General features: G+C 49.4%; 3 protein-coding genes across 7 annotated transcripts in view; 2 read left to right on the forward strand and 1 right to left on the reverse strand.

Annotated features, from left to right (window-relative positions):
- The window catches only part of ZSWIM5 (zinc finger SWIM-type containing 5), a 248,859-nt gene extending 243,083 nt beyond the window's left edge, over positions 1–5,776 (forward strand). Inside the window, exons 12-14 of the mRNA XM_053896054.1 lie at positions 1,427–1,590; positions 2,084–2,165; positions 2,882–5,776. Coding sequence (XP_053752029.1) covers positions 1,427–1,590; positions 2,084–2,165; positions 2,882–3,744 — 1,109 coding nt within the window. The 3' untranslated portion in view covers positions 3,745–5,776. The remainder of the gene's footprint in view (positions 1–1,426; positions 1,591–2,083; positions 2,166–2,881) is intronic.
- Positions 5,777–6,870: 1,094 nt separating this feature from the next.
- Positions 6,871–10,583, reverse strand: UROD (uroporphyrinogen decarboxylase). 3 transcript variants are annotated; one of them, XM_019429068.2, is made up of 10 exons: positions 10,417–10,583; positions 9,384–9,496; positions 9,186–9,265; positions 9,047–9,109; positions 8,641–8,838; positions 8,354–8,515; positions 7,853–7,990; positions 7,590–7,690; positions 7,442–7,508; positions 6,871–7,107 (listed from the first exon to the last, which is right to left on the reverse strand). In XM_019429068.2, the coding sequence occupies exons 2-10, from the start codon at positions 9,409–9,411 to the stop codon at positions 6,946–6,948; spliced, it is 999 nt and encodes a 332-aa protein (XP_019284613.1). In that variant the 5' UTR covers positions 9,412–9,496; positions 10,417–10,583; the 3' UTR covers positions 6,871–6,945. The 3 variants fall into 3 exon arrangements, with proteins under 3 accessions (XP_019284613.1, XP_019284612.1, XP_019284611.1); XM_019429067.2 differs by lacking the exon at positions 10,417–10,583 and adding an exon at positions 10,122–10,254 and having other exon boundaries at positions 8,381–8,515; XM_019429066.2 differs by lacking the exon at positions 10,417–10,583 and adding an exon at positions 10,122–10,253.
- Positions 10,584–12,593: 2,010 nt separating this feature from the next.
- HECTD3 (HECT domain E3 ubiquitin protein ligase 3) lies at positions 12,594–21,247 on the forward strand. Of its 3 annotated transcripts, none has more exons than XM_019429063.2 (21): positions 12,594–13,052; positions 13,234–13,394; positions 13,644–13,736; positions 13,816–13,951; positions 14,228–14,343; positions 14,430–14,543; positions 14,691–14,773; positions 15,211–15,376; positions 15,603–15,684; positions 16,359–16,541; positions 16,693–16,745; positions 16,909–16,973; positions 17,129–17,232; positions 17,493–17,612; positions 17,728–17,817; positions 18,796–19,002; positions 19,286–19,415; positions 19,502–19,576; positions 19,700–19,781; positions 19,923–19,994; positions 20,141–20,998. In XM_019429063.2, exons 1-21 carry the CDS (start codon positions 12,684–12,686, stop codon positions 20,274–20,276), a joined length of 2,637 nt encoding a protein of 878 aa, XP_019284608.2. In that variant the 5' UTR covers positions 12,594–12,683; the 3' UTR covers positions 20,277–20,998. The 3 variants fall into 3 exon arrangements, with proteins under 3 accessions (XP_019284608.2, XP_019284607.1, XP_019284609.1); XM_019429062.2 differs by having other exon boundaries at positions 12,595–13,052; positions 20,880–21,247; XM_019429064.2 differs by having other exon boundaries at positions 12,595–13,052; positions 20,192–20,998.
- The last annotated feature ends 2,096 nt before the right edge of the window (positions 21,248–23,343 follow it).

Here is a 23,343-nt window from a genome sequence, read left to right on the forward strand (position 1 = left end):
CACAAAAAGAAATGGAGGAACCTTAAGTGTGTGTTGGTTGGTGGAACCCAGTCTCAAAGGTTACATACTGTGGTTCCAAGTATATGACATTGTGAAAAAAGTTAAATTATAGAGACAATTAAAAAAAAAAGATCAGTATCCTTAGGGGGAATGAGGAGAGGGATGAAAAGGTAGAGCACAGGAGATTTTTAGAGCAATGAATCTATTCTGTACAGTAATGATGGGCCCATGATACCATGCCTTTGTTAAAACCCAGAGAACTGTATATCTCAGTGAAGCCTAATATAAACCATGGTCTTCAAATGATAACAATATGTCAATGTAGGTTCATCAAATGTACCACACTAATGTAAGACATTAATAATAGGGGAAATGGGAAGTGGGGATAGGAGTATGTAAGAAGTGTACTTTATTGTACTATCTGCTCAATTTTCTGCAAACCTAAAACTGCCTAAACATGAAGTCTATTAATTTTAAAAATCGCTTTTAAAGATGACAGAAGGAAAAAAAGTACTCTCTCCCATAATTCTGACATCGAAAGATAACTACTACTAAGACATTGGTATAAATATTCCTGGAGATTTTCTAATCATATATATGCACACACATACACTACTACTACTACTACTTTTTTTTTTTTACAAAAGTAGGATCATAGAATATTAACTATATGCAGGTTGCTTATAATTCTCACAACAACCCTAAAGGTTATTATTTCTGTTTTATGGATAAAGAAACTGAGCTAGTAAGTGGCTGAACTAGGTTCAATTCCCAATGTATTTCATTCCAAAGCCTATATGCTCTTACCACTACACCTCTTTGTCAGACATAAGACCTACTTTTTGTTCTATCTTTACTTCACATTTTACTCCTTCATAAGATACACCGATCTTTCATATACTATACTACCTTCATTCAGTGACTTTCACTTCATATGGTATACATGCCCTTCCTGTGGTATATTTCTTAAGTCTCTGCACTAGTACTTTGTATAGAATCCTTGCCTGCTGAATAAGAAGTGGTGGCCTGGCTCCTTTTTGCTCCAGGGAGCTGCAGTGGGAAGCAAACAATGGAACTAGCATACTTTTCTGACAATAATGCGGCTTCCTATCTCCTATATAAGCAGCTCTCAAAAGTCAGGTGTTCGTAAAAATTATTTCTGGGACCTAAGGAGACTGAGGGGAAAAGGTGAGGGATAGAGGCAGATGAAAAGGTAGAGAGAAGTGAATTCATGCAGGGGCCTGGTGAAGGAAGCAGTCTCCAGTGGGTTTAGTGGAGACACAGCATGTCTACCCAAAAGAGACGGTAGTATTCCGAAGCATTCAGTGAATTGATAGTAGCCAATTCAGCCAGTACCTATGTGATCAGTAGACTCAGGGAGACTTTAAAGAAGACCTGTCACTGTCCCATCTCTCGGCACCTATAGGGGACACTCTGAGGCTCCGGACAATTCTGGAAGCAATACAGAAGCACATCCATTCTTCCTCCCTCATCTTCAAACTGGCCCAAGATGCATTCAAGATTGCTACTCCCACAGACAGTAGTACTGACAGCACCCTGCTCAACGTGGCTCTGGAGCTGGGGTTACAGGTATGGAGGAGGAGTGGGTCATCCTCACTTTAGGCTTCTGGCCTTGTGATAAATGGTAAAGATAAGATCCCAGAGGCACTGGGCATGGGCCAAGTCTGGTTCTTTCTGTGTCCCCAGAGCACAACTTTTAGGCTAGACCTCTAGGTGAAGACTCTCTAAATTGGGCTCCATTTTGAAGTTGAGGCCAGAAGAAATGTAGCTTTAGGCTCCATAGGGTCCCCATCTTCTCCCCACCCCCTCCTTATCCCTCCAAGTCAAATCAAGCAAGGTGTGATAATAAGGACTTTATTTGTTATAGGTCATCAGAGAAGACTTCTATCTGATTGGCGGGAGGGGTGGGGCAGAAATTAAACCTGTCTACTTATTAGGAGAGAGATGGCTGCTTAAAGCACTAATAAATACTTGTTGCATAAATGAATGGCAAGGGGATGTGGGGATGTAGAGGGCCTAACAGTTAAGCTTAGCCCACTGGAAATGCCTCTTTTTTGCCCAGGTGATGAGGATGACCTTATCAACTCTTAACTGGAGGCGCCGGGAGATGGTGCGGTGGTTGGTAACATGTGCTACAGAAGTGGGTGAGTCTCCCACCTCCCTCTACCCCCAGGGGACTGGAGCTCCTAGGCCCTACTCTTGGGACAAGACAGCAAATACTTAGAGCTCTCATATTCCTATTACTGATGGGACTGGTGGTAGGAAAGATGGCCTTTGTTTAGCTAGCCCAAGCTCTGCCCTCACTGCTTAGACATACCCTGATGTCAGCAGCACTTTGACCCTCTGATCAGAGACATGTATGAGAGATTGAATTTTCAGCCACCAGTATGTAAGTGCACCCTTGGGCGGTAGTTGGCCCAGTGGTTTGGTCCCAGTCCCTGTCTATGCCTCTGAAAAACCTCAGGCAACTTGGAGGCTCAGGCCCCCATTTAGAGCCCAATGTCCCAGCATAAGACTATACCCTGAGAGGCCCCTCTGCAGCCAGAGCCCCCAGGCAGATCTGCAACCCCTGCATTGGGGCAGGTAGACTACAGGCTCTGTTGTTCCATCCTTGTGAGGCACTAAGAGCACCTGCAGAAATCTTCAACCCTCTGACTTGGGGAAGGAAGGGATGGGAAGAGACCCCAAACAGGGTCTGGCCATCTGGGATGCTCCCTAGTTTGCCTCAGATCATCTCAAGGCTACTGAGGAAAAGGGAGAACTCATCTCTGCAGGCCAAGTTCTGACCCGAGATGGTAATCTGGGCAGACCTGGATGGAGACCCGGATGGCCACGGCTGAGCTCAGGCTCTCCCTGACAGGTGTGCGGGCCTTGGTGAGCATTTTGCAGAGCTGGTACACACTCTTCACTCCCACTGAGGCTACTAGCATTGTGGCTGCCACAGCTGTATCCCACACCACTATCCTGCGCCTCAGTCTTGACTATCCACAGCGGGAGGAGCTAGCTAGCTGTGCTCGCACGCTGGCTCTACAGTGTGCCATGAAGGATCCACAGAGCTGTGCCCTGTCAGCCCTTACACTCTGTGAGAAAGACCACATCGCCTTTGAGGCAGCCTACCAGATCGCCATTGATGCTGCCACTGGTGGCATGACGCATTCACAACTATTCACCATTGCCCGCTACATGGAGCTCCGTGGCTACCCGCTACGTGCCTTCAAATTGGCCTCTCTGGCCATGAGCCATCTCAACCTGGCCTACAACCAGGATACCCATCCGGCCATCAATGATGTGCTCTGGGCGTGTGCCCTCAGCCACTCTCTGGGCAAGAATGAGCTGGCAGCCCTCATTCCCCTTGTGGTGAAGAGTGTGCACTGTGCCACAGTGCTTTCAGACATCTTGCGGCGTTGCACAGTGACTGCACCTGGCCTGGCTGGTATCCCAGGCCGCCGCAGCTCTGGAAAGCTCATGTCCACTGACAAAGCTCCACTCCGCCAGCTCCTGGACGCCACCATCAATGCCTATATCAACACTACACACTCACGCCTGACACACATCAGCCCTCGCCACTACGGAGAGTTCATTGAGTTTCTGAGCAAAGCTCGGGAGACCTTCCTGCTGCCCCAGGATGGCCACCTGCAGTTTGCCCAATTCATCGACAACCTCAAACAAATCTACAAAGGCAAGAAGAAGCTGATGCTGCTGGTACGAGAGCGCTTTGGCTGAGAAAGCAGACAGCTCACTGCCAGGGCAGCCTGGGCTCCCAAGTACCACAGGTCAGGCCAAGGACACCAAAACATTTGTCCACCCTGAGAGGACTCTGAGCACCTGTGGCTGAAGCCAAAGGACCACAGGGCTAAGCATGGGAAAGTCCAACTCTAGCCAATATGCCTTCCTTGGCAAGGTTCTCACTACAGCCCACTGTTCCTGAAGGAACTGGGCCCTGCAGATCAATCAGAAACCCCACAACATGCCACCTCACGCCCCTATATCCTGCGTGTCCTGGGCATTGGCCCACTCTCCCTTGGCAAACACAGAACACTGTTCCGTCTCAGGGATTGCTTAACCAGAGAAACAGAAGCATTTATGGTACTGTAAATACTATAGTATATGTGTTGCCAATTACATTGTAAAGTTGTAACTATTTATAATTCTGGTTCTAATTTGATGGGTACTTGAAGTAGCTGTGGGTGGGAAGATAGGCTTGTTTTCTGAGGAGACTCACAACCATTTCTCAGGTTTCCCTTGCAGAGTATATACTGTTTGCAGAGGAAGAGTAGGGGTGGCAGGGAGAACAACGGCCAGTTATAATAAATCCCAGGTCCAGTCTATGCAGAAACCCAGCCTGCAGACACGGGTCATCTATAGCCCAGTGGTGGGAGAGGGGCAGGGCCAGGACTGGACTTAGACTCTTGCCTCATGAAGCCATGAGAACAGCGAAGCTCTTGCTCCTGCTACACACAGGTTCTCTAGGAGCCTGTTGAGCTCCTGAGAAACAAGTTCAAGGGGAAAGTGAAGGTCTGGGAGGCCACTGAGCTCATACTCATATTTATCTACTCTGGTCATCTTTGTGTTAGAGAGTATCTGGTTTTATCTCTAGTTATGTATGCGTGTGTATGTCTCTGTATGGCTAAGTACATGTATCTGTGTGCGTAGATAGATCTGTGCATACCTGTCTGTGCATATATATTTATGTGTATGTCAGTTGTGTGTGTACATGTGAGTACATATCTGTGTGCTGGACTGTAGGTTTCTGTGTGAGGGTATACACATTTGTCAACATGTAAGAATACATACCTGTGTGTTCATGTTTGTCAGTGCACGTTTAGTGGGGGGTGCATACACAGATGCATGTGTAAAAACATGTTTGTATGCTTGCTCTCCATTGGTGTGTCTTTATACGTGTACCTATGTGTATTTTGACATGCAAGTATGTCTGTGAATTTGTTGGAGGATCTGCATGAATGTGTTTCTTTTCTTTTTGCCAGATCTCTCTTCCCCATTCCTCGTCATCTCTCCCACCAGCTAAACACGTTCCCCATCTCTTTGCCTCCCTTACTCACCATTCTCTCTCCAAACAAGCTTCTAAGCACTAGTCTCCTTCTACCCCAAGAGGGGCTCCTTTAGCTCCAGTTCTCTTCTTGCCCTATACTTGCTTTCTTCCCTTGCCTTTCTACCTCAAGCTTCCTCTGCCTGCCCATTGGTCACTGTTTTGGAGGCTGGGGCTGGAATGCATTTGGCCTTTCCCTTTCTGAGTAGTTTCTACCCCTAGTGGGCAATGCCTGTCTTAGCCCTAGCTGACGTCCACAGTGTACCATGTTCCTACTACCTTCCTGACCCCTGTGCTCAGCCTGGAATTGTTATAGGAGGTAGCAAGGGCTTTCAGAAGAGTCATTTGGATGCCAGTGTCTTGGTGTTTACTGTTTCACGTTTTAGTTCCCGAGTAGGGGGTGGGGGGATGATAGGAAAGGGGTGGTATAGGTAGAATGTGAACTAAGGACCTGTCTGCTTTATGTTCTTCTTTGACAAACTGTGTCTCTTTTTTCTCCACACTAACCAGTAAGTTGTTTTCACTGTTTGTGGCTACTTAAGTCTTACTGTCCAGCCATGGGCCCCTACAACCTCTCAGCCCCAATAGGTTGGTTTCAAAAAAGAAGACACTCCCATTTCTGTATCACGTATCACGATTGCCATTTTTTTAGCAAGTGTGTGAACTCACAGTGCTTTTCTATGAATAAATCATGGATCACAGAAAATATCATTTTTCTAAAATCATAAATTGTGTTCTCTCAATAAATGGGCCCTTTTCTCTCTTCTGCATTGCCCCAGGCTGGGACAAGGAATTGGTTGGGCTGATAGTGGTTGGGCTGATAGTGCAGTGGGTTCCTAGTAGTTTAAGGTGAGGGAGAATGACAAATGAAGAGTTTCCTGCCATACCACACCCCTCTCCAGTGTCCACAGGTACCTCAGACCTTGTCCCATGAGGTAGGTACCACCATGATGGGTAGAAACACCAAGGTCCTGGGGCGCCTGGGTGGCTCAGTCGGTTAAGCGTCCGACTTCAGCTCAGGTCATGATCTCGCGTCCATGAGTTCGAGCCCCGCGTCGGGCTCTGTGCTGACCGCTCAGAGCCTGGAGCCTGTTTCAGATTCTGTGTCTCCCTCTCTCTCTGACCCTCCCCCGTTCATGCTCTGTCTCTCTGTCTCAAAAATAAATAAACGTTAAAAAAAAAATTAAAAAAAAAAAAAGAAGGAAACACCAAGGTCCTGAGAAAATTAGATTGTATGCTCAGAAAAGAATGCAGAGCAACCCTGAGCACCATAGGGCCTTTTGGCTTCAGAGACCTTCTCACCTTAAAGATGCAAGTCTAAATCTTTAATCCTAAGCATCCTAGTTTTGAGTCTTTATGTCCTCCCCCATATTTTGGTGTCAAAGCTGAAGGTCTCTCAGTTTCTACCTGCTTACCTAAATTCCATCTTCCTCAACAGGCCTCTCTGAAATATTCTAGCCAATTTTATGCTCCTCTCTGATATACACTCCCCTCCCTTTCAGACACAAATCCCTATAAATCTGGCTGTGTATGCTGTGGGACCCCATTTCTCTGCAAATGTCACAGCTTCAGCTGCCAGGAAGCTTTACCCAACCCCGTTTAGCTTTCATGCTTGGAGAGCTGAGAGCACGATGGTGGTGAGAGCACTGACATTAAGTCCTACAGTACATATTCACTGACATCTAAGCTCCTATGACTTGTGGAGAGGATGCAGAAAGGGGCATCCAGGAAGGAGCAGAGGCTAAGAAGGAACTGAGGATAAGGGCAAAGATCTTTCACAAATGAAAGTATACGCTAGACTCCCAACTCTGAACTTTTATTCTCCTGGAAACAATCAATCATCTTTGTTAGTGGCAGTTGAGGGAAAACATGTATGCTCAGTTCTGTCGAAGCAGACGTGAGTATCTGTGCACGGCATCCACAAAGGCCCCCACATGTTCTGGGTCCATGTCAGGGTAAAGTCCATGGCCCAGGTTGGCAATGTAGCGCTGTGGCCCGAAGTCATTCAGCATCTGCTGCACCAGCCGTCCAATCTCCTCCTGGGGGACCAACAGGGCACTGGCTACAGGGGGGCCAGCAAACCCTACACTCACTATACATAATAGTGACACATACACATGTAGACATGCTTCTACTAAGTGTTATTCATTCAATCATTCACTCAAAAAAGTTTACTGGATGCTTAATATGGGCCAGGCCCTAAGACAACACAAATGAACAATTATAAAAAAAAAAAATCCTGCTCTACTAGAGCTCACTTAGAGGGACAAACAGATATAATAAAGACACAAACACACAGTAATACACACAACCATATCCACAACCATGGGAGTACACAAACTCACAGACATACACAGGAACTCGGATTGATACCTCAGATGCATACAGGGCACAGGGGTCCAGGTTGCCCTGCAAGGTCACCGTCTTCCCCACACGTTCCCTGAAAGCAGAGTCAGTGCCACGTTCTGGTGATTGCACACATGGCAGCTGCACCCTCTCCACCTCACCCCCCATCACTCACCGGGCTTTTTCTGGGGCCACTGTCCAGTCAAGCCCAACCACCTCGTAGCCAGCTTGGGCCAGCTCTTCCAGGGCAAAATGTCCATCTTTAGCAAAGATGATCTGGAAAAGGGCAGACCTCTGAGGCTACAAAAGGACCTTGCTATGCCCACTAACCTATCTTGGCTGCACCTCTGCTGCCCTCTAGTGGTCACTTCAGTCCATGCAGGAAATACCCTGAAAGTTCCACGGGCCCACCTTCACTTACTCTTTCCCCATCCTTACCATGGGCACTGGTGCCAGGCCTGACTCCTGCAGCCTGGCCTTCACACGCTTAGCCACATCACGGATATAGGGCAGTGCAAATTTATTGAAGAGTTGTGGGCCAAGATGCCCTGCATGGGACTCAAAGAGCTGCAATGCCTACAGTTGGGAGGTAGTAAAGAGAAATATATAACACACAAAGAGGAAGAATCTCAGGCCTCACACACAGAAAGTATCTCAATTTTTCCCTAGTGACTTCAGACCCTCATACTGCTTAAGCCTATAAACCCAGTTCCATTCAAAAAGTTTTGCCTTCTTTAGACCCAGTGCTAACTTTGGTTTTTTAACACATACAGCATTGCCAATATCAACGTCAAGGTGGGCTTAGCTGCGCCAGCCAAATCACTGCAGGCCAAGCTTCTTTCATGCCTGGCATTAAGACACTTATCCTCTCAGATGTAGGAAACTCTGCTGCTTCTTTTCCTTCTAGACCCCAGCTTATTTCTCTCCCTCAGGACCCACCTGGGCACCAGCAGCCACTTGTCCTACCAGATATGGGACCAGAGCATCAGTGAGGATGCGAAGCAACTGGTGACTAGCCTGTGGTCTCTGATAAAGCCAGCGCTTGGCCTGAGCCATGGTGCTTGAGCTGCCACCCTCAACCATGTATGTCATCAAAGTCCACTGCAAAAGGATACAAAGAGAATGTCACAGGTGTAAAAGCCAGACTGATACTTCCTTCCCTTGTGTACACTAGACCCTCCAGAGTGATTTTCCCATGCCCAAGTCCCTGCCATGTTCCACATTACCGGGGCACCAGCAAAGCCAATCAGCGGCACACGCCCAGCTAGCCGTTGTCGAGTGAGGGTGATGGCCTGGAACACATAGCCCAGCTCAGAGGCCACTGTTGCTGGATCCCTGAGGCGTTCTAAGTCCCGCTCTTCTCTTAATGGCTCTGGGAAGCTAGGCCCTTTGCCAGGCACCATAGTCACCTCCATGCCCAGTGCCTGGAGGGGGAGAAAATATCTGGATTCCCAACCTGTAACTCTAGAAGGAAAGGCTGTTTAGCCCATGCCAAGAAGGAGGAAAAGGAGAATGAAACTCAGCCACACTCCATCTCTTTCAGCCCAAATTTTTCCGTTAGGTGAAGATAAGTGCTTATCTTGAGCCTTGCCTATCTTTACCCTTTCTTACTCATCAGGTTTGAGCAGGTACCTGGGGTACAACAAGGATGTCAGAGAAGATGATGGCAGCATCCAAAGGGAAGCGACGCAGTGGCTGTAGGAAATAGACGACAGGTTACTAGGAGGCAAGCGGAGGGCATAAATTCCTCCCTTTTTTGTGGAGGTCTCACCTGCAAAGTCAATTCACAGCAGGCCTCTGGGGAGCGACAGGTGCTGAAAAAGTCCTGGGCAGCCCTAGTTTCCCTAAACTCTGCAAACAGAAGAGGGAAGCAGGGCTCGACCTTGAGGAACCTCTGAACCCCTCCCCTGCCCCTCAAAAAACTTCACCCTCCAGAGTTTCACCTAGACTCCCAAGCTCTGACCCTGACCTGGTAAGTAGCGGCCTGCCTGCCGCATGCACCAAACGGGAGTGTAATCTGTGTCTTCTCCCCATGCTGCTCGCAGGAACGTGTCATTCTTCAGCTCTGGAAAACCCTGGGATCTGGAGATCAGGAGGGGGTGGGGGTAGGTGTCAGTAAACTAGATTGGAGGTTGGGAAAGGCCTGGGTTCTTAAGGCGAATTCATTCCAACACCACTATCTGCCTTCTCCAGGCCAGTTCCTAAGCTGTGGCTCCCCACCCATTCCGCCTCTTCTTTGCCTATCAGATGGCGCACAAGACTAGAAGGGCCCGCGCTGGGGCCTCTATTTTACACAGTCCCAACTTGCCCCAGCTCAAAGCCAAAGCCACTAGAAAGACTGGGGAGAGGGGGAAGGAAAGCCCAGTAAGGATTGATTAGGGTCTCTGGACCAGAAAAATCTCAGGAACTGGGGTACCTATGGGCTGGTTCCGGAGCTTATAGATCCCCAGGCTGAGGGACAGTCAAGGAGAAAACAGAGTAGATGGTGCCGAAATACGGATCTTAATTGAGGATTAGAAAGTCCTGGGGACATCCCCTAAATGAAAGTCTCGGGAATCCATGGGTGGAGGATTCGGGATTCCAGCGACTGGAGTTCGGTTTGGGAGCTCTCCAGGGCGGAGGAAGAGGGGTATAGCGGCAGATTTCTGAGTTGGAAGACTCAGGTCAGAAGCCACACTGGCCACACCTCGTGGTGCAGGAAACTCACCCCAACCCGTTAGCCTCCATGATAAGCTGTCAGCTACTGCAAGCACAGTCCGCACTTTAAACTGAACTGGAACCTGCTCTGAGATCAGGCTCCACCCCTTCCTGGAATGAACCAGGGCCGTAGCCATGATGAAAGTCACATGATCAGACTCCAGCAACAGCTCCCGGGCTGTCCCGGCTGCTGCCTGTAGGACCACCCTACCTCCGTCACCGTAAAGTCCGCTGTAGCGACGCAGCAACAAACGCCGCCCCACGTCCACCCCACCCCCAAGAACCTCGCTACAACTACACCTTACCATGGCATCAGCAGTTTCCTCTCCTCTGATGAGGAGATGGTGAGGAGGCGTTACCAGGATGCCCTGGTAATCCCGAAGGTTCAGCCCAAGATTCACTTTTACTCCCACGCTCAATGATTCTAACAATCTTATGCGTAATGACTAGGCACACCGTCGGTTACAGAACCAAGCCATCCGGGGAAATGAAATCATTAAAAATTTATATAACCTACTAAGAGGCGGGCTGTATAATAGATGCGGAGGTTACAGTGGTGACCAAGACAGCCCCTTCCTTTAGGAAGCTACAGACTGGTGGGGAAACAGAATTGGCAAGCATAATAGTAAATGTTTTATGAGGAAAAAGCTAGAAGCAGCCAGCAAAAGCTCCTCGCTTAGCTGGGGAAAGCAGTGGGGGTATTCCAGGCAGAAGGAACAGCATGTGCAAAAAGAAGGCGCAAAAGGGGTGCCCGGATGGCTCAGTCGGTTAGGTGTCCGACTTCAGCTCAGGTCATGATCTCATGGTTCACGAGTTCAAGCCCCACCTCGGGCTCTGTGCTGGCAGCTCAGAGCCTGGAGGCTGCTTGGGGTTCTGTGTTTCCCCCTCTCTCCTACCCCTCCCTGGCTTGTGCTCTGTCTCTCTCTCTCTCTCTCTCTCAAAAATAAACGTTTAAAAAAAGAAAAAAAGAAAAAAAAGAAGACGCAAAAGAACAAATACCTATTATGGGAACCAGAAGATTAATCTGGTGAAATTAAAGAGGCTGGAGATGTCTTCAGAGTCCAGATCATGCAGGCGCCCTTGTGAGATTTTCTTGTTCACTTTATTCTGTAGTAGTGTGGTAGCATACAAATAGCTTGGAGAGAAGGGAAGTGGGGCACTACATTCCCAACTTCCTAAGGAGGAAAAAAAAAAGGAAACCTGACCAAATTACATGATGTCATTTATTATTTCTTTTTTGATAACTTTGGTTATTTGAAAATTATATTAAAACAAAGCTTCCATCCAAGTGTCCATGAACAGATAAATAGATAAGCTACATGTAGTGTGTATATGTATGTGTATATATACACATATACTATATATATATATATACACACACACATATGTATAATGGAATATTATTCAGCCCATAAAAATACATTAAGTTTTGATACATGCTACAATATTATTGTAATATTATGCTAAGTGAAATAAGACAGATATAAAGGGACAAATATTGTATGGTTCCACCTATAGAATATCTAGGATAGGTTAATTCATAGAGGCAGAAAGTAGATTAGAATTTACCAGGGGCTGGGAAGAGGAGTCCATGAGGAGTTATTGCTTAAAGAGAAAGAGTTTCTATTTAGAGTGATGAAAAAGTTTTGAAAATAGATAATGGTACTCTTAAAATGGTTAAAATGGAAAATTTTGTTACTTACCACAATTTTAAAAATTAATATATCAAAAACCATTGAATTACACTTTAGATGGGTAAATTATATGGAGTATGAATTATATCTCAGTAAAACTGGTTGCAGTGGAGGGCACAAGACAAAGTTTCCTTTTCCTCCATGGTTGTACTTCAACACCTGTCCATCTTTCTTTTTCTTTCTTTCTTTTCTTTTCTTTTTTTTTTTTTTTTTTTTTTTTTTTTTTTTTTTTGCCTCTATCCTATCTAACCACCTTGGAGTCCCTTTCCCACCTTGCACCTTTCTTCTCTTCTGGTTCAGGATTACTGGGAGAAACTGTGTGTCCTAGGATTAGGAATAACTACCAGGAGCAAGCCTGAACAACTCAAGACTCGTGTCACTGGTAGGGTCGAGCAGGGGACTATTCTCCCAAACGTTTTAGTAACACTGCCCCTAGGATGGGGAGCCTGAGAGGATATCTAGAAGATTTTTAAAGATTCTTCTGGTTTTAGTATGACTCATTGGGTGTGGGAAGGCAAAAACAGGAGGCCAGAGAACGAGAAAAATGGCTGTTACAATGATTCAGGCTAGATATGATTGTGGTTCAATGAGGGTATAAAATGGTAGCAGCAATAAGGATGAAAAAGGGGAGACTGATCAGGTTGGAGACTACTGAACTTGGGTCTGGTTGGCTGAGTGGGAGGCACGTTGGTTTGCAAAAAGATTAAGTATCCGGGTACATAGGATAATACGGCGGGCGCGAGGGATGCCCTTAGTCCAGAATTTACGGCAAGGGCTGGCCGAAGGCGGGGCAGAGCGTGGTGAGAAGCTTGATAAGCCTTCGTGGCGGCGGCTTCAGCAGCTCAACCGCCCCTGGCGTTTCTTTTTGCTGTTTCGCCATGGCGGGCCCTGGCCCGGGCGCGGCTCTAGAGTCCCCTCGGCAGCTGCTGGGCCGCGTGCGCTTCCTGGCGGAGGCAGCGCAGAGCCTCCGCGCCGGACGGCCGCTACCAAAGGCGTTGGCCTTCGTTCCGCGCGAGGTGCTCTACAAGCTTTACAAGGACCCGGCGGGACCCTCGCGCGTGTTGCTACCGGTGTGGGAGGCGGAGGGCCTGGGGCTGCGCGTGGGAGCCGCGGGCCCCGCCCCTGGTACCGGCTCCGGGCCCCTCCGCGCTGCCCGCGACAGCATTGAGCTCCGGCGCGGCGCCTGCGTGCGTACTACCGGAGAGGAGCTGTGCAACGGCCATGGGCTCTGGGTGAAGCTGACCAAGGTACTCCCAGGCCTGCCCTGGGCTCCGCAAAAGACCCCGGGGCCAGGGAAGCTCCAGGCTGTTCTCCTCCCCACCCCCACATTGAGCTGGCATTGCGTTCCGTGTTCTTTGCCTTGGGCTGGGCAGGGCGGGCCGCTGGGCAGTTCCCTGACGGCTGTTCACATCTTGCGCTTCTTGGCAGGAGCAGCTGGCAGAACACCTGGGCGACTGCGGACTGAACGAAGGCTGGCTGCTGGTGTGCCGACCGGCGGAGGGCGGGGCCCGCCTCGTACCCATCGACACACCTGACCATCTTCAGCGGCAGCAGCAGCTCTTTGGCGTGGACTACCGACCTGTGCTCAGGTGCTGCACTTGAAAGGGCGGAGCTTGATGCCTGATACCTAGGCCGGGAAGGAAGTGTGGCACAGCGAGGGAGGTGGGATGTGGACTGAAGGCGGGGTTAAGAGCAGGAAGGGGCGGCACCTGAATGGAGCTGGGGTGAAGCTTCTGGAGGCCTAGATTGGTGGAGATTGAGCTCTGGAGAAAGCCCACTGGGGGTGTCATTCTGCCCAGTGATGTCTCCCCATCCCACCCCCTACTCTGTGTCCACAGATGGGAACAAGTAGTGGACCTGACATACTCTCATCGCCTTGGATCAAGGCCCCAGCCAGCCGAGGCATACACGGAAGCTGTACAAAGGCTACTGTGAGTGCGCTGGGGTGGGATAGGGAGGAAGGATCTGCAGGTCTGGGCCTGACCTAATTAGGGACTTGGGGTTGCTTAGCTATGTGCCCCCGACGTGGACCTACGAGTGTGACGAAGACCTGATCCACTTCTTGTACGACCACCTGGGCAAGGAAGATGAAAACCTGGGTAGCGTGAAGCAGTATGTGGAGAGCATAGACGTTTCCTCCTACACGGTGGGTGCTGGGACTCCTCCCACCCCAAGCAAGATGTCCCATCTTGCTAGATCCAGAACCCTCACCTCTAAACCAGGGCCAAACCTGAACCCCACAGGCCAGACTTAGTCCAGCACTGTATTTTGGAAGTCCTGTAGGAATCCCCACTTGCACACATACCAGCTGTGCTTTTGACCAGCTCCATGTATTTTTTTTCTTGTGCTCCCTGGCCCAAAGCACACCTCCCAGTGCAGAGAGTGGGGTAAACACTGACTCCACCTCTCTGCCCCACCCCAGGAGGAGTTCAATGTGTCCTGCCTGACGGACAGTAACGCAGACACCTACTGGGAGAGTGATGGTTCCCAGTGCCAGCACTGGGTACGGCTTACCATGAAAAAGGGCACCATTGTCAAGTGAGTGGGCTCTGAGGTAGGACAGGGTGGGCAGGCCAAGTGCTTATAAGTATACAGAGACCTATGTGTATACTCTGACCACCTAGGAAGCTGCTGCTCACAGTGGATACCACAGATGACAACTTTATGCCTAAGCGGGTAGTGATCTATGGAGGCGAAGGGGACAACCTGAAGAAGCTGAGTGACGTGAGCATTGATGAGTGAGTGAGCAAGCTGGTCTGGGAGGGGATATGGGGCATGATTGTAGTAATGGGGCCTGCCCCCACTTGGAAGCATAAGGTTAGGTTAGAGCCCAGCAATCCCTACAGGCAAGGGGTATTCAAAGTGCCTCACGTCCATCTCCTCAGGACCCTGATCGGGGATGTCTGTGTCCTGGAGGACATGACCGTTCATCTCCCAGTCATCGAGATCCGCATCGTGGAGTGCCGAGGTGGGGCTTAAGGCTATAAGGAGGGAAAGGGAGTGACAGAGTATAGATAGTGGCTAGCTGTTAGTGAGTGTAGAGAAGAAATGGGGTTGGAGTTGGGATGAAGGCTATCAAACTAACTCCAGGATTTGAAGCTTTGGGCCTGAGCCAGGTGGGAGGCGCCAGGTATATGCCTTCCTTAAAGCCATAGAGGTTTTGGGCTCATCTGGAAGAGGAACTGAGTTGGGACCCTCAGGCATCCCAATATTACAGTGATGGATGGAGGAACCGGCAAAGAATATAATAATCAGAGTCAGATGAGTAGAAGGGGCTCACAAAGGTCCCAAGTTTCTAGGGGCTACGGGTGACAAAAGTCTGAGCATCAAAGAGCCATTCTCAGCTCTGAGAACCAAAGAGGCAGTAAGTGCCCTAAGTAACTTTGCTCTGACTCCTTCCCCCAGATGATGGGATTGACGTGCGTCTTCGAGGGATCAAGATCAAGTCATCTAGACAGCGGGAACTAGGGTTAAATGCAGACCTGTTCCAGCCAACCAGTCTGGTGCGATACCCACGCCTCGAAGGCACTGACCCTGAAGTACTATACCGCAGAGCTGTTCTCCTGCAGAGGTGGCTGTGGTCCTGGGCCTGCCCGGCCCGTCCTTTCCCCCCATCCTGCACCTCACATGTCTGTATGAAGGAGGTTCTCAAGGCCCTGTACTGTAAGCTCTTCCACTTCAAGGGTCAGGGCAGCCCCTGGGCCCTGCCTTCTCCTGTCTTTATGTGTTGGGGAGTGAGAGGGTCTTAAATCCATGCTACTTTCTTTAGTTGCATTATCTTTATCCACTCACCCCAGATTCATAAAGATCCTAGACAGTGTCCTACACCACCTGGTACCTGCCTGGGATCACACGCTTGGCACCTTCAGTGAGATTAAGGTGAGCCTGGCCCACCTAGTATTGGTCTCAGCAGTGGGCTCCTCCTTTCTGTTCATGCAAGCATTTACCCTTTTACACAGAGTTCTTCAAACCTACTCTAGGCCTGGACCTTTGCTGGGCTCTGGGAATGTAGGAAAAAAGCCAGACACAGATAGTTAAAATTCAGTGGTAGGCATGCTGTTCTCCCAGATAGTATATGAAATATACAAGAGCTGGGGTGAAGAAGTGACAGTGTGCACAAGGCAGATTGCATGAAAGGTGCATACTGGGAGTTGTTAGCTGCTAGATAACTTAAGAGAAGTATACAGGTAAATGTGAGTATGACCTGGGGATGAGGCTGGGAGTGGGGAGGCAAATAGCAGGCCCTGATAGCAGAGGGCACTATGGGCCAGGCTGTGAAGCAAGGACTATGTCCCAGGTCAGTGAAGCTATTGGAAGGGTTTTAAGTAGGTAATGACAAAGTTTGATTTTTTGTTTTAGAAAGCACTCGCCCCCCCAACCCCGGTGACTGGACTAAGGGAGAGATGGGAAACAAGGAAGGGGAGGGTCGTGGGGGGGATGAACTAGGCATGGACTAGAACCATGGAATTGGGTCCAGGCATAGAGGAAGGTTCCGGGTCCTGGACAGAGACTGACTGCCTGCCAGTCTTGCTCTGGCCACCTCTCCTCACCAGCAAGTGAAGCAGTTCCTGCTGCTATCACGCCAAAGGCCAGGGCTAGTGGCCCAGTGCTTGCGTGACTCAGAAAGCAGCAAGCCCAGCTTCATGCCACGCCTGTACATCAACCGGCGCCTTGCCATGGAACACCGTGCCTGCCCCTTAAGGGACCCTGCCTGCAAGAACGCAGTCTTCACCCAGGTCTGGACCACTTGGGGTCGGACCAAGGGAGGGTCAGTAAAGGGCCTGGGGGCTGGACCAAGAGGAACCTGAGTAAGGTCTTTGGTCTAAAGTGGGGCCAGATCTTGAAACAGACTTTCCTATAACTCCCTCCCTTTTCCCCTGCCCCCAGGTTTATGAAGGCCTCAAGCCCTCTGACAAGTATGAAAAGCCCTTGGACTACAGGTATGGCATGAGGTTGAGGGATTTGTGCTGGAGTTACATAAACTATATATACCCGCACACTGCTTCTGGAACCCTTCACCATTACCCCTCCGTAGCCCCTACTTCTGGCTGGTGTCCTGTGAACCATCCTGAGCCCTGGCCCAGCATCCACTCCTTCTTACAGGTGGCCCATGCGCTATGACCAGTGGTGGGAGTGTAAATTCATTGCAGAAGGCATCATTGACCAAGGTGAGGCCCTGACAAAGGATAATAAGGGTCCAGCCTTCAGAGTGGTAGAGGCTTCTGGGGTCACGAGCTAACCAAGATAGAAGACCTGCTTATTAATCCTTTATGGGGGCTGGGACTCTTGAATTCCCCAGTGGAGAGCATCTGTGTCATTTCAGGGGGTGGTTTCCGAGATAGCCTGGCAGACATGTCAGAAGAGTTGTGCCCTAGCTCAGCAGACACCCCTGTGCCTCTGCCCTTCTTTGTGCGCACAGCCAACCAGGTAATCTCCTATCTCTACTTCTCAAGTTGTTTCTGCTGTTCATCTCTGCAAACCTCCCAGGTGCTGAACTAGAGAGGGAGCAGAGGAGGGACCGAGTTGCCTGGGGCAGCCTCTGGGCAGACAGGAAAGGAGGGGCCATTCTACAGTCAGGGATCATTCAGGGCCTCTGGTGGAAAGTGTGCAGGCAAGTCTTTGGAGAATCTGGGACAACAAAGTAGGGTCCATTCCATGCCATGCTGACAGCTCTATCTTGGGGGCAGGGCAATGGCACTGGTGAGGCCCGGGACATGTATGTGCCTAACCCCTCCTGCCGAGACTTTGCCAAATATGAATGGATTGGACAGCTGATGGGGGCTGCCCTTCGGGGTAAGGAATTCTTGGTGAGTAGCCTAATCTGTACCCACATCAGATGAGCCTGGCCCCTGGAAAGAAGAAGAACCACCCAAACCTGGGCAGCCCAATGTGAGAATACCATAGTGATTATTTGTCCCATAGGTCCTGGCTCTGCCTGGTTTTGTATGGAAGCAGCTCTCTGGTGAGGAAGTGAGTTGGAGCAAGGACTTCCCAGCTGTGGACTCTGTGCTGGTAAGTAAGGCCTGGACCTGGTGTTTACTCTGTGCAGCCCCTGAAGATTGCTGCTCCCAAAGGATGTCTTGAGCCTTCTCTAACCTCACATGTACTCCTTCTGTTCCCATGGCTTCAACTACTTTCTTTATTCTGGTGACCCCTAAAATCTTACCTCCATCTCCAGCCTCTTTCCTAAGTTTGGAGTCTTATATGCACCTGCCTGCAGGACATCTGCCCCAGATGGAACCTCAGGCTCAGCACTGGGAGTTCATCACCTCCCAGTCTACTGCCTTCTAGGGGTCCCTGTCTCAGAACAGCACCACTACCCACCCTTCCCCATACCAAGGGCCTCAGTGTCAGCCTTCATTCCTCCTTTTCCCTCACCTCCCACATTCTGTTACATCTCCCTCTGGAATCTGTCCACTTCTTCTATTTCACCGCTCTCCTCCTCGTTCAGGCCACTTTCCTTTCTGACACAATCAGTGACTGCAGAGTTGGTATTCCTATGTCCATTCTTACCCATCTGATCTCCTGCAGCCAGAGTAATTCATTTCCCTCCTCTTGTTTAAACCCTTCAGTGTCTCTGCTCTGGGCTTAGGGTAAAATGCAGAACCTGACAAACCTTATATGACCTCTGTATGCCTGTCCACTTAGTTCACATTCAGGCTCTAGCCAAACAGATTCCACAGGCCTTTTGCTCTTTCAACCTTTTTTCAAGATGTTCTCTCTCCTGACTTCCTGTGGCCCAGCCAACAATCAGCCATCATTTAGGTTTTAGCTTGGATGCCATTTCCTTCAGGACACCTTCCCTGACAGCCAAGGAAGTGTTGTCTTGATGCTTTCATAGCCCTTGTACTGACCCCCTCACTGCCCTCATTACCTGCATGGGACTGCCTTGCCTGTCTGCCTCTCCTGCTTCCCTGTGAGCATCTTGAGAGAAAACAACATTGTCTCAACAATGAAAGGCTGACCTCCTTGCCTCTCTCCAACCCCCAGGTGAAGCTCTTGGAAGTGATGGAAGGAATGGACAAGGAGACATTTGAGTTCAAATTTGGGAAGGAACTAACATTCACCACTGTACTGAGTGACCAGCAAGTAGTAGAGTTGATCCCCGGGGGTGCAGGCATCATAGTGGGATATGAAGACCGTTCCCGTTTCATCCAACTGGTGCAGAAGACGCGGCTAGAAGAGAGCAAGGAGCAGGTACCACCCAGAGGCCAGGAGAACAGAGAGCTTTGCACAGCTCCTGATAATCAGAGCCTAGCCTAATAGGCTACCAGTACCCAATCCCAAGAACTCTGGCCCCTACCATTCCTCTGCCCTACATTCCTGCTTGTTGGTGGGGTTCAGAGGTGGCCCCTAGTGCTAAACAAACATCATGTCATGTCCCCCATTATCTCTATGAGTGGATGCCAAGTGACTCCACCACACACTGATTTGGGAGTTGTGCCCTCTTCCCTAGCCAGGCCTCTCCCTCCTTCTCCAGGTGGCAGCCATGCAGGCAGGACTGCTAAAGGTGGTGCCACAGGCTGTGCTGGACTTGCTGACCTGGCAGGAATTGGAGAAGAAAGTGTGCGGGGACCCAGAGGTCACTGTGGACGCTCTACGAAAGCTCAGTGAGTGTGGGGCAGGGCAACACAGGGATAGAGGCTTAGGACTAGGTAGGTTGGGACCTAAGAATGAATTCTGACTTTGTCCCCAGCCCGGTTTGAGGACTTCGAGCCATCTGACACTCGAGTGCAATATTTTTGGGAAGCACTGAACAACTTCACCAACGGTCAGTGGAAGAGGGGAGAGTGATGCCTGGGTTCAGACTCCACTTGTAGGATACAGAAACAGGGTAGAAATTGTAGAACCTCCCCCACCATTAGTGCAGGTACTGATTTCCTTCTCCATCCAGAGGACCGGAGCCGCTTCCTGCGCTTTGTCACTGGCCGCAGCCGTCTGCCAGCACGGATCTATATCTACCCAGACAAACTGGGGTGAGTGCAGGTGGCAGGGATAGGGGTCCAAAGGGTCTGTGGCTGGCCTTTGCCCTCTTCCCCCCACACATACTCACATGTCAGACCCCTACCCTGTGCCCCTACAATTCTTTCTAATCTGTGGCCCCTCCACGCTCCCAGCTACGAAACTACAGATGCGCTGCCTGAGTCTTCAACTTGTTCAAGCACCCTCTTCCTACCACATTATGCCAGGTGGGTTTCTTAGGCTCAAACCTAGAGAGTGGGGAGTGGGGGAAGGAGTGGTATCCTAGGATGGAGGAGGACTTCCAGTACTGAAGTGCACAAACTGGAACCCCATCACCCATCACCCCGCGCACTGACCGCACTGACCCTCGTAGTGATGGAAGGACCTCTGCACCTGGTGCTGACCAAGTCTCCGTCTCCCTCAGTGCCAAGGTGTGCGAGGAGAAGCTCCGCTATGCGGCGTACAACTGCGTGGCCATTGACACTGACATGAGCCCTTGGGAGGAGTGAGGCGGCACCAGGGGGCAGCCTCGGGCCAGCAGGACCTTGCCTGCACAGGTCCCACTAGGCGGCGCCCAGGGTGAAGACATGTTCCCTGGACCAGTGGGGTCTGCATACTCCTGACCTGAGCTGACATGCTCAGAAAAAGACAGCACGCCCCTGTGTCTGCTTGGAGTGGGGGTGGTGGGTTGACCCTGGTAGCCCAGCCCCTCAGACCCACAAGCCCTGTGCGTGCTCAGGGTTGCTTCCCGAGTTGTTCATCCTCAGTGAGAGGGAATCCCACAAGCCCAGCACAAGCTGCCAGGCCTGAGCTACTTGAAGGGGGCCTTCTAGCTCCCCACCCCATGGACTTTACTTCAGTTTTTTGTTGTTGCTTTTTTTTTTTTTTTTTTTTTTTTTTTTGCTTCCCCGCCCCCCGCCTTTTGCTGTTTTTCTCTGGCTTCAGCCTGGATTCAAAACTAAAACCTCTGGAGGGTGGTGGAGGCTCCTCCCCAAACAAGGCATTGGAGTAATGGCTATCCTCTTTGGTCACCTGCCCCAAGAATGAAGCAGCAGCTAAGCATCTTCTCACTCACATACTTGTATTTTCCTCCTCTCCCTCCATACCCAAAGTGTGAGCTCTGCCCTCCCTCCAACCCAGTCTCAAACTACAGAGTGCCATCACCTTCTTTGGCTCAGAACCTACATGTTCTCAACGTTAAATCACCACCACCATACTGTATTCAATGCTTCTGCATTGCCTCCAGCCTGATTCCCCATCTGCTGTGTCATCTCCAAGATTGTGCAAGGTTAAAGCCAGTTATGTCCTCTCTGAAATCTTCAGTAGCTCCCTTTCACCCAACTCAAAGCTTAGACTTTAAACCTGCTCCTAAGCCTTATGCAGGTCTATGCCCCAGTGCTCCTCCCTTAAGGGCCTCCATGACACCCCATCAAAGAAGATCTTGCACATGGGAAAGTTTAATAAATGGATGTATTCATTCCTTCAGAATGTGTTTATTGGGCTCCAGAGGGATGGCAGAGAAGGTTCTTCTAGGACTTCAGGGCTCTTGGCTGGAAGCCAGGGAGATCATGTGTCAAGTAGGAGTGGTGAGTCTCACAATGACAAACATTAAATTTGGAGATAAGCAGGGAAATAAGGACGCTACTGGGAGAGGGGGCAGTGGTGTGCAAAGCCTGGCCTGGCATCTTCTGGGATGGAGGATAGGAATCCACCTTCAGGAACCAGGTAGGCAGAATTTGACATCGTAAAAGACAAAGCCTTGAGATGGCTGATCAGCCAGGTCAAGCTTTTGACAAAAGACACAGCAGCACAGCTACTCATTCACCCACCACACTGCCTCCAATTGCCACGCAGCTAGGGTGCAGTCTTTAAGGACAAGTACCTGGTGAGAGATCTCCTGAGCTTATAGACCCGTCCCCCTCCCCCAGCAGAAGGAGTTGACCTCAAGCATGGTCTCAAGTGAAGTGGCATTCACTCTCCCAATGCTCCTCCATGCTGCCCTGGCTGGGAAACTCCAGGCCTTGGCCTTGAACACTCCCTCTGGGGCTGTGTGTTCCCCAAGGCCTATCTCCCCATAACTCTGTGTCTAATACCCCAGCTGAGCCTCCCAGGCAGCCCTCATCTTGTGACTCCAATGCCTGTACCTTGGGTGGTCCACAGGAGACTTACCTCCCTCTTGTGGCAGCCCCTTCCTGTCCAGGGAGGTGGAAGGGTAGGAGCCCCTGAGGCTGCCACTCTCATCCAGCTCTGTTCTTCCCAGCAAGCTCCCACCCCCTTGTGCAGCCTGCCCCCTCATTCCACCTATCAGAGGAGCACATTCCCCTTCTCAGGGAAGAGCCTGGCCAGCATGTACCTGCTGGGGCTATTCTTATTTCTGTGTCTGGTACTGGTTTGGCCCCTCCTTTACCAAATTGGACTCACACTGTTTATTTTGTAGCTTGCTTTTCATTCATTCATTCAATGAATGCATCAAGCAACCATGCCAGGCATTATACTAGGCACAATGGGGAAAATGTTGGCTAAACAGATAATTTTTGCTCTCTAGGAATTTAAAGTCTCACGGGAGAGAGTATATTAAATAATTGCATACACAATATTTAATAACATTGGTGTAAGAGTTCCAAAGGAGTAGCAAAGGGTATTGTTAAAAGAGCAGGGTGATACTAACCAGTGGGGCTCAATGGAATGCTAAATCCTTAGGCAGAATAACTGGGCACAAAGTCCAGCCAAGAAACATGTTGAGTCCTGTGTTCCTGGACTATTAAGGGAAGAGAGAGAAGATACTCCAGCCTTAGAAGCTTGTTTTAGGATTTTGCATTGCCAAGCCATGAGGGTGTCAAGCAAGGGAGTGACATGATTAGATCTGCCTTTGGCATCTGTGTAGAAAATGAATTTGAAAAGGAGAGACTAGAGGCAGAAATGATGGTCACTGGGGCAAGGGGCATACTCATTTTAACTGTTATTTTTATTAGCTGCATTTTGTTACATTTTAAGAAATTTTCCTAACTTCTCATTTAAAACCCTCTACTGGGGCACCTGGCTGGCTCAGTCAGTAGAGCATGCAACATTTAATCTCACGGTCATGAGTTCAAGCCCCACATCAGGCATAGAGGTTACAATAAAACAAAACAAAAACTCTGTAGATGGATACTAAGGTTGTCTACAAAATTTTGATATTGAAAACTACAAGTATTCTAATAAACACCCTCACGCATATATCCTTCCATACCTATTTGATTATTTCCTTAGAATAATATCCTGAAATCACCATCAAACTGCCAAATTGCCAGGATGTATCAATTTTACTCCCTTTAGTGTATATTAATACCTTTATTGTGTCAGGTGTTGCAATACCTTGGTTTTCCCAGTCTGTACTTTGCCACTTAATTTCATATTTGTTCTTTCCTGATTTACAAAATTTTAAATATTTATGAATTCAAAACCCCTATGGAAGAAACTGTATATTGAATATATTCTACGTGAAGTCAACATACTATACTAGTTAAGGGCACATTCTGTAGAGTTAGCATCCCTGTATTCATATCCTGGTTTTTCCACATACTAGCTGTTGACCAT

This window comes from Panthera pardus, unplaced genomic scaffold (genome assembly GCF_024362965.1).
Source record: "Panthera pardus isolate Hobbes unplaced genomic scaffold, ASM2436296v1 HiC_scaffold_11, whole genome shotgun sequence".
Lineage (NCBI taxonomy): Eukaryota > Metazoa > Chordata > Mammalia > Carnivora > Felidae > Panthera > Panthera pardus.

Bases quoted from the DNA above. Each gene is read 5' to 3' on its own strand.
- UROD (XM_019429066.2), bottom strand. From the start codon at position 10,141: ATGGAGGCTAACGGGTTGGG. The intron at 9,110-9,185 runs GTGAGACCTCCA...TATTTCCTACAG, and splicing joins GCTGTGAATTGACTTTGCAG to CCACTGCGTCGCTTCCCTTT. The intron at 8,516-8,640 runs GTAATGTGGAAC...ATCCTTTTGCAG, and splicing joins TTGGCTTTGCTGGTGCCCCG to TGGACTTTGATGACATACAT.
- HECTD3 (XM_019429062.2), top strand. From the start codon at position 12,684: ATGGCGGGCCCTGGCCCGGGCGCGGCTCTAGAGTCCCCTCGGCAGCTG. The intron at 13,737-13,815 runs GTGAGTGCGCTG...GGGGTTGCTTAG, and splicing joins GAAGCTGTACAAAGGCTACT to CTATGTGCCCCCGACGTGGA. The intron at 16,542-16,692 runs GTCTGGACCACT...CCCTGCCCCCAG, and splicing joins AGAACGCAGTCTTCACCCAG to GTTTATGAAGGCCTCAAGCC.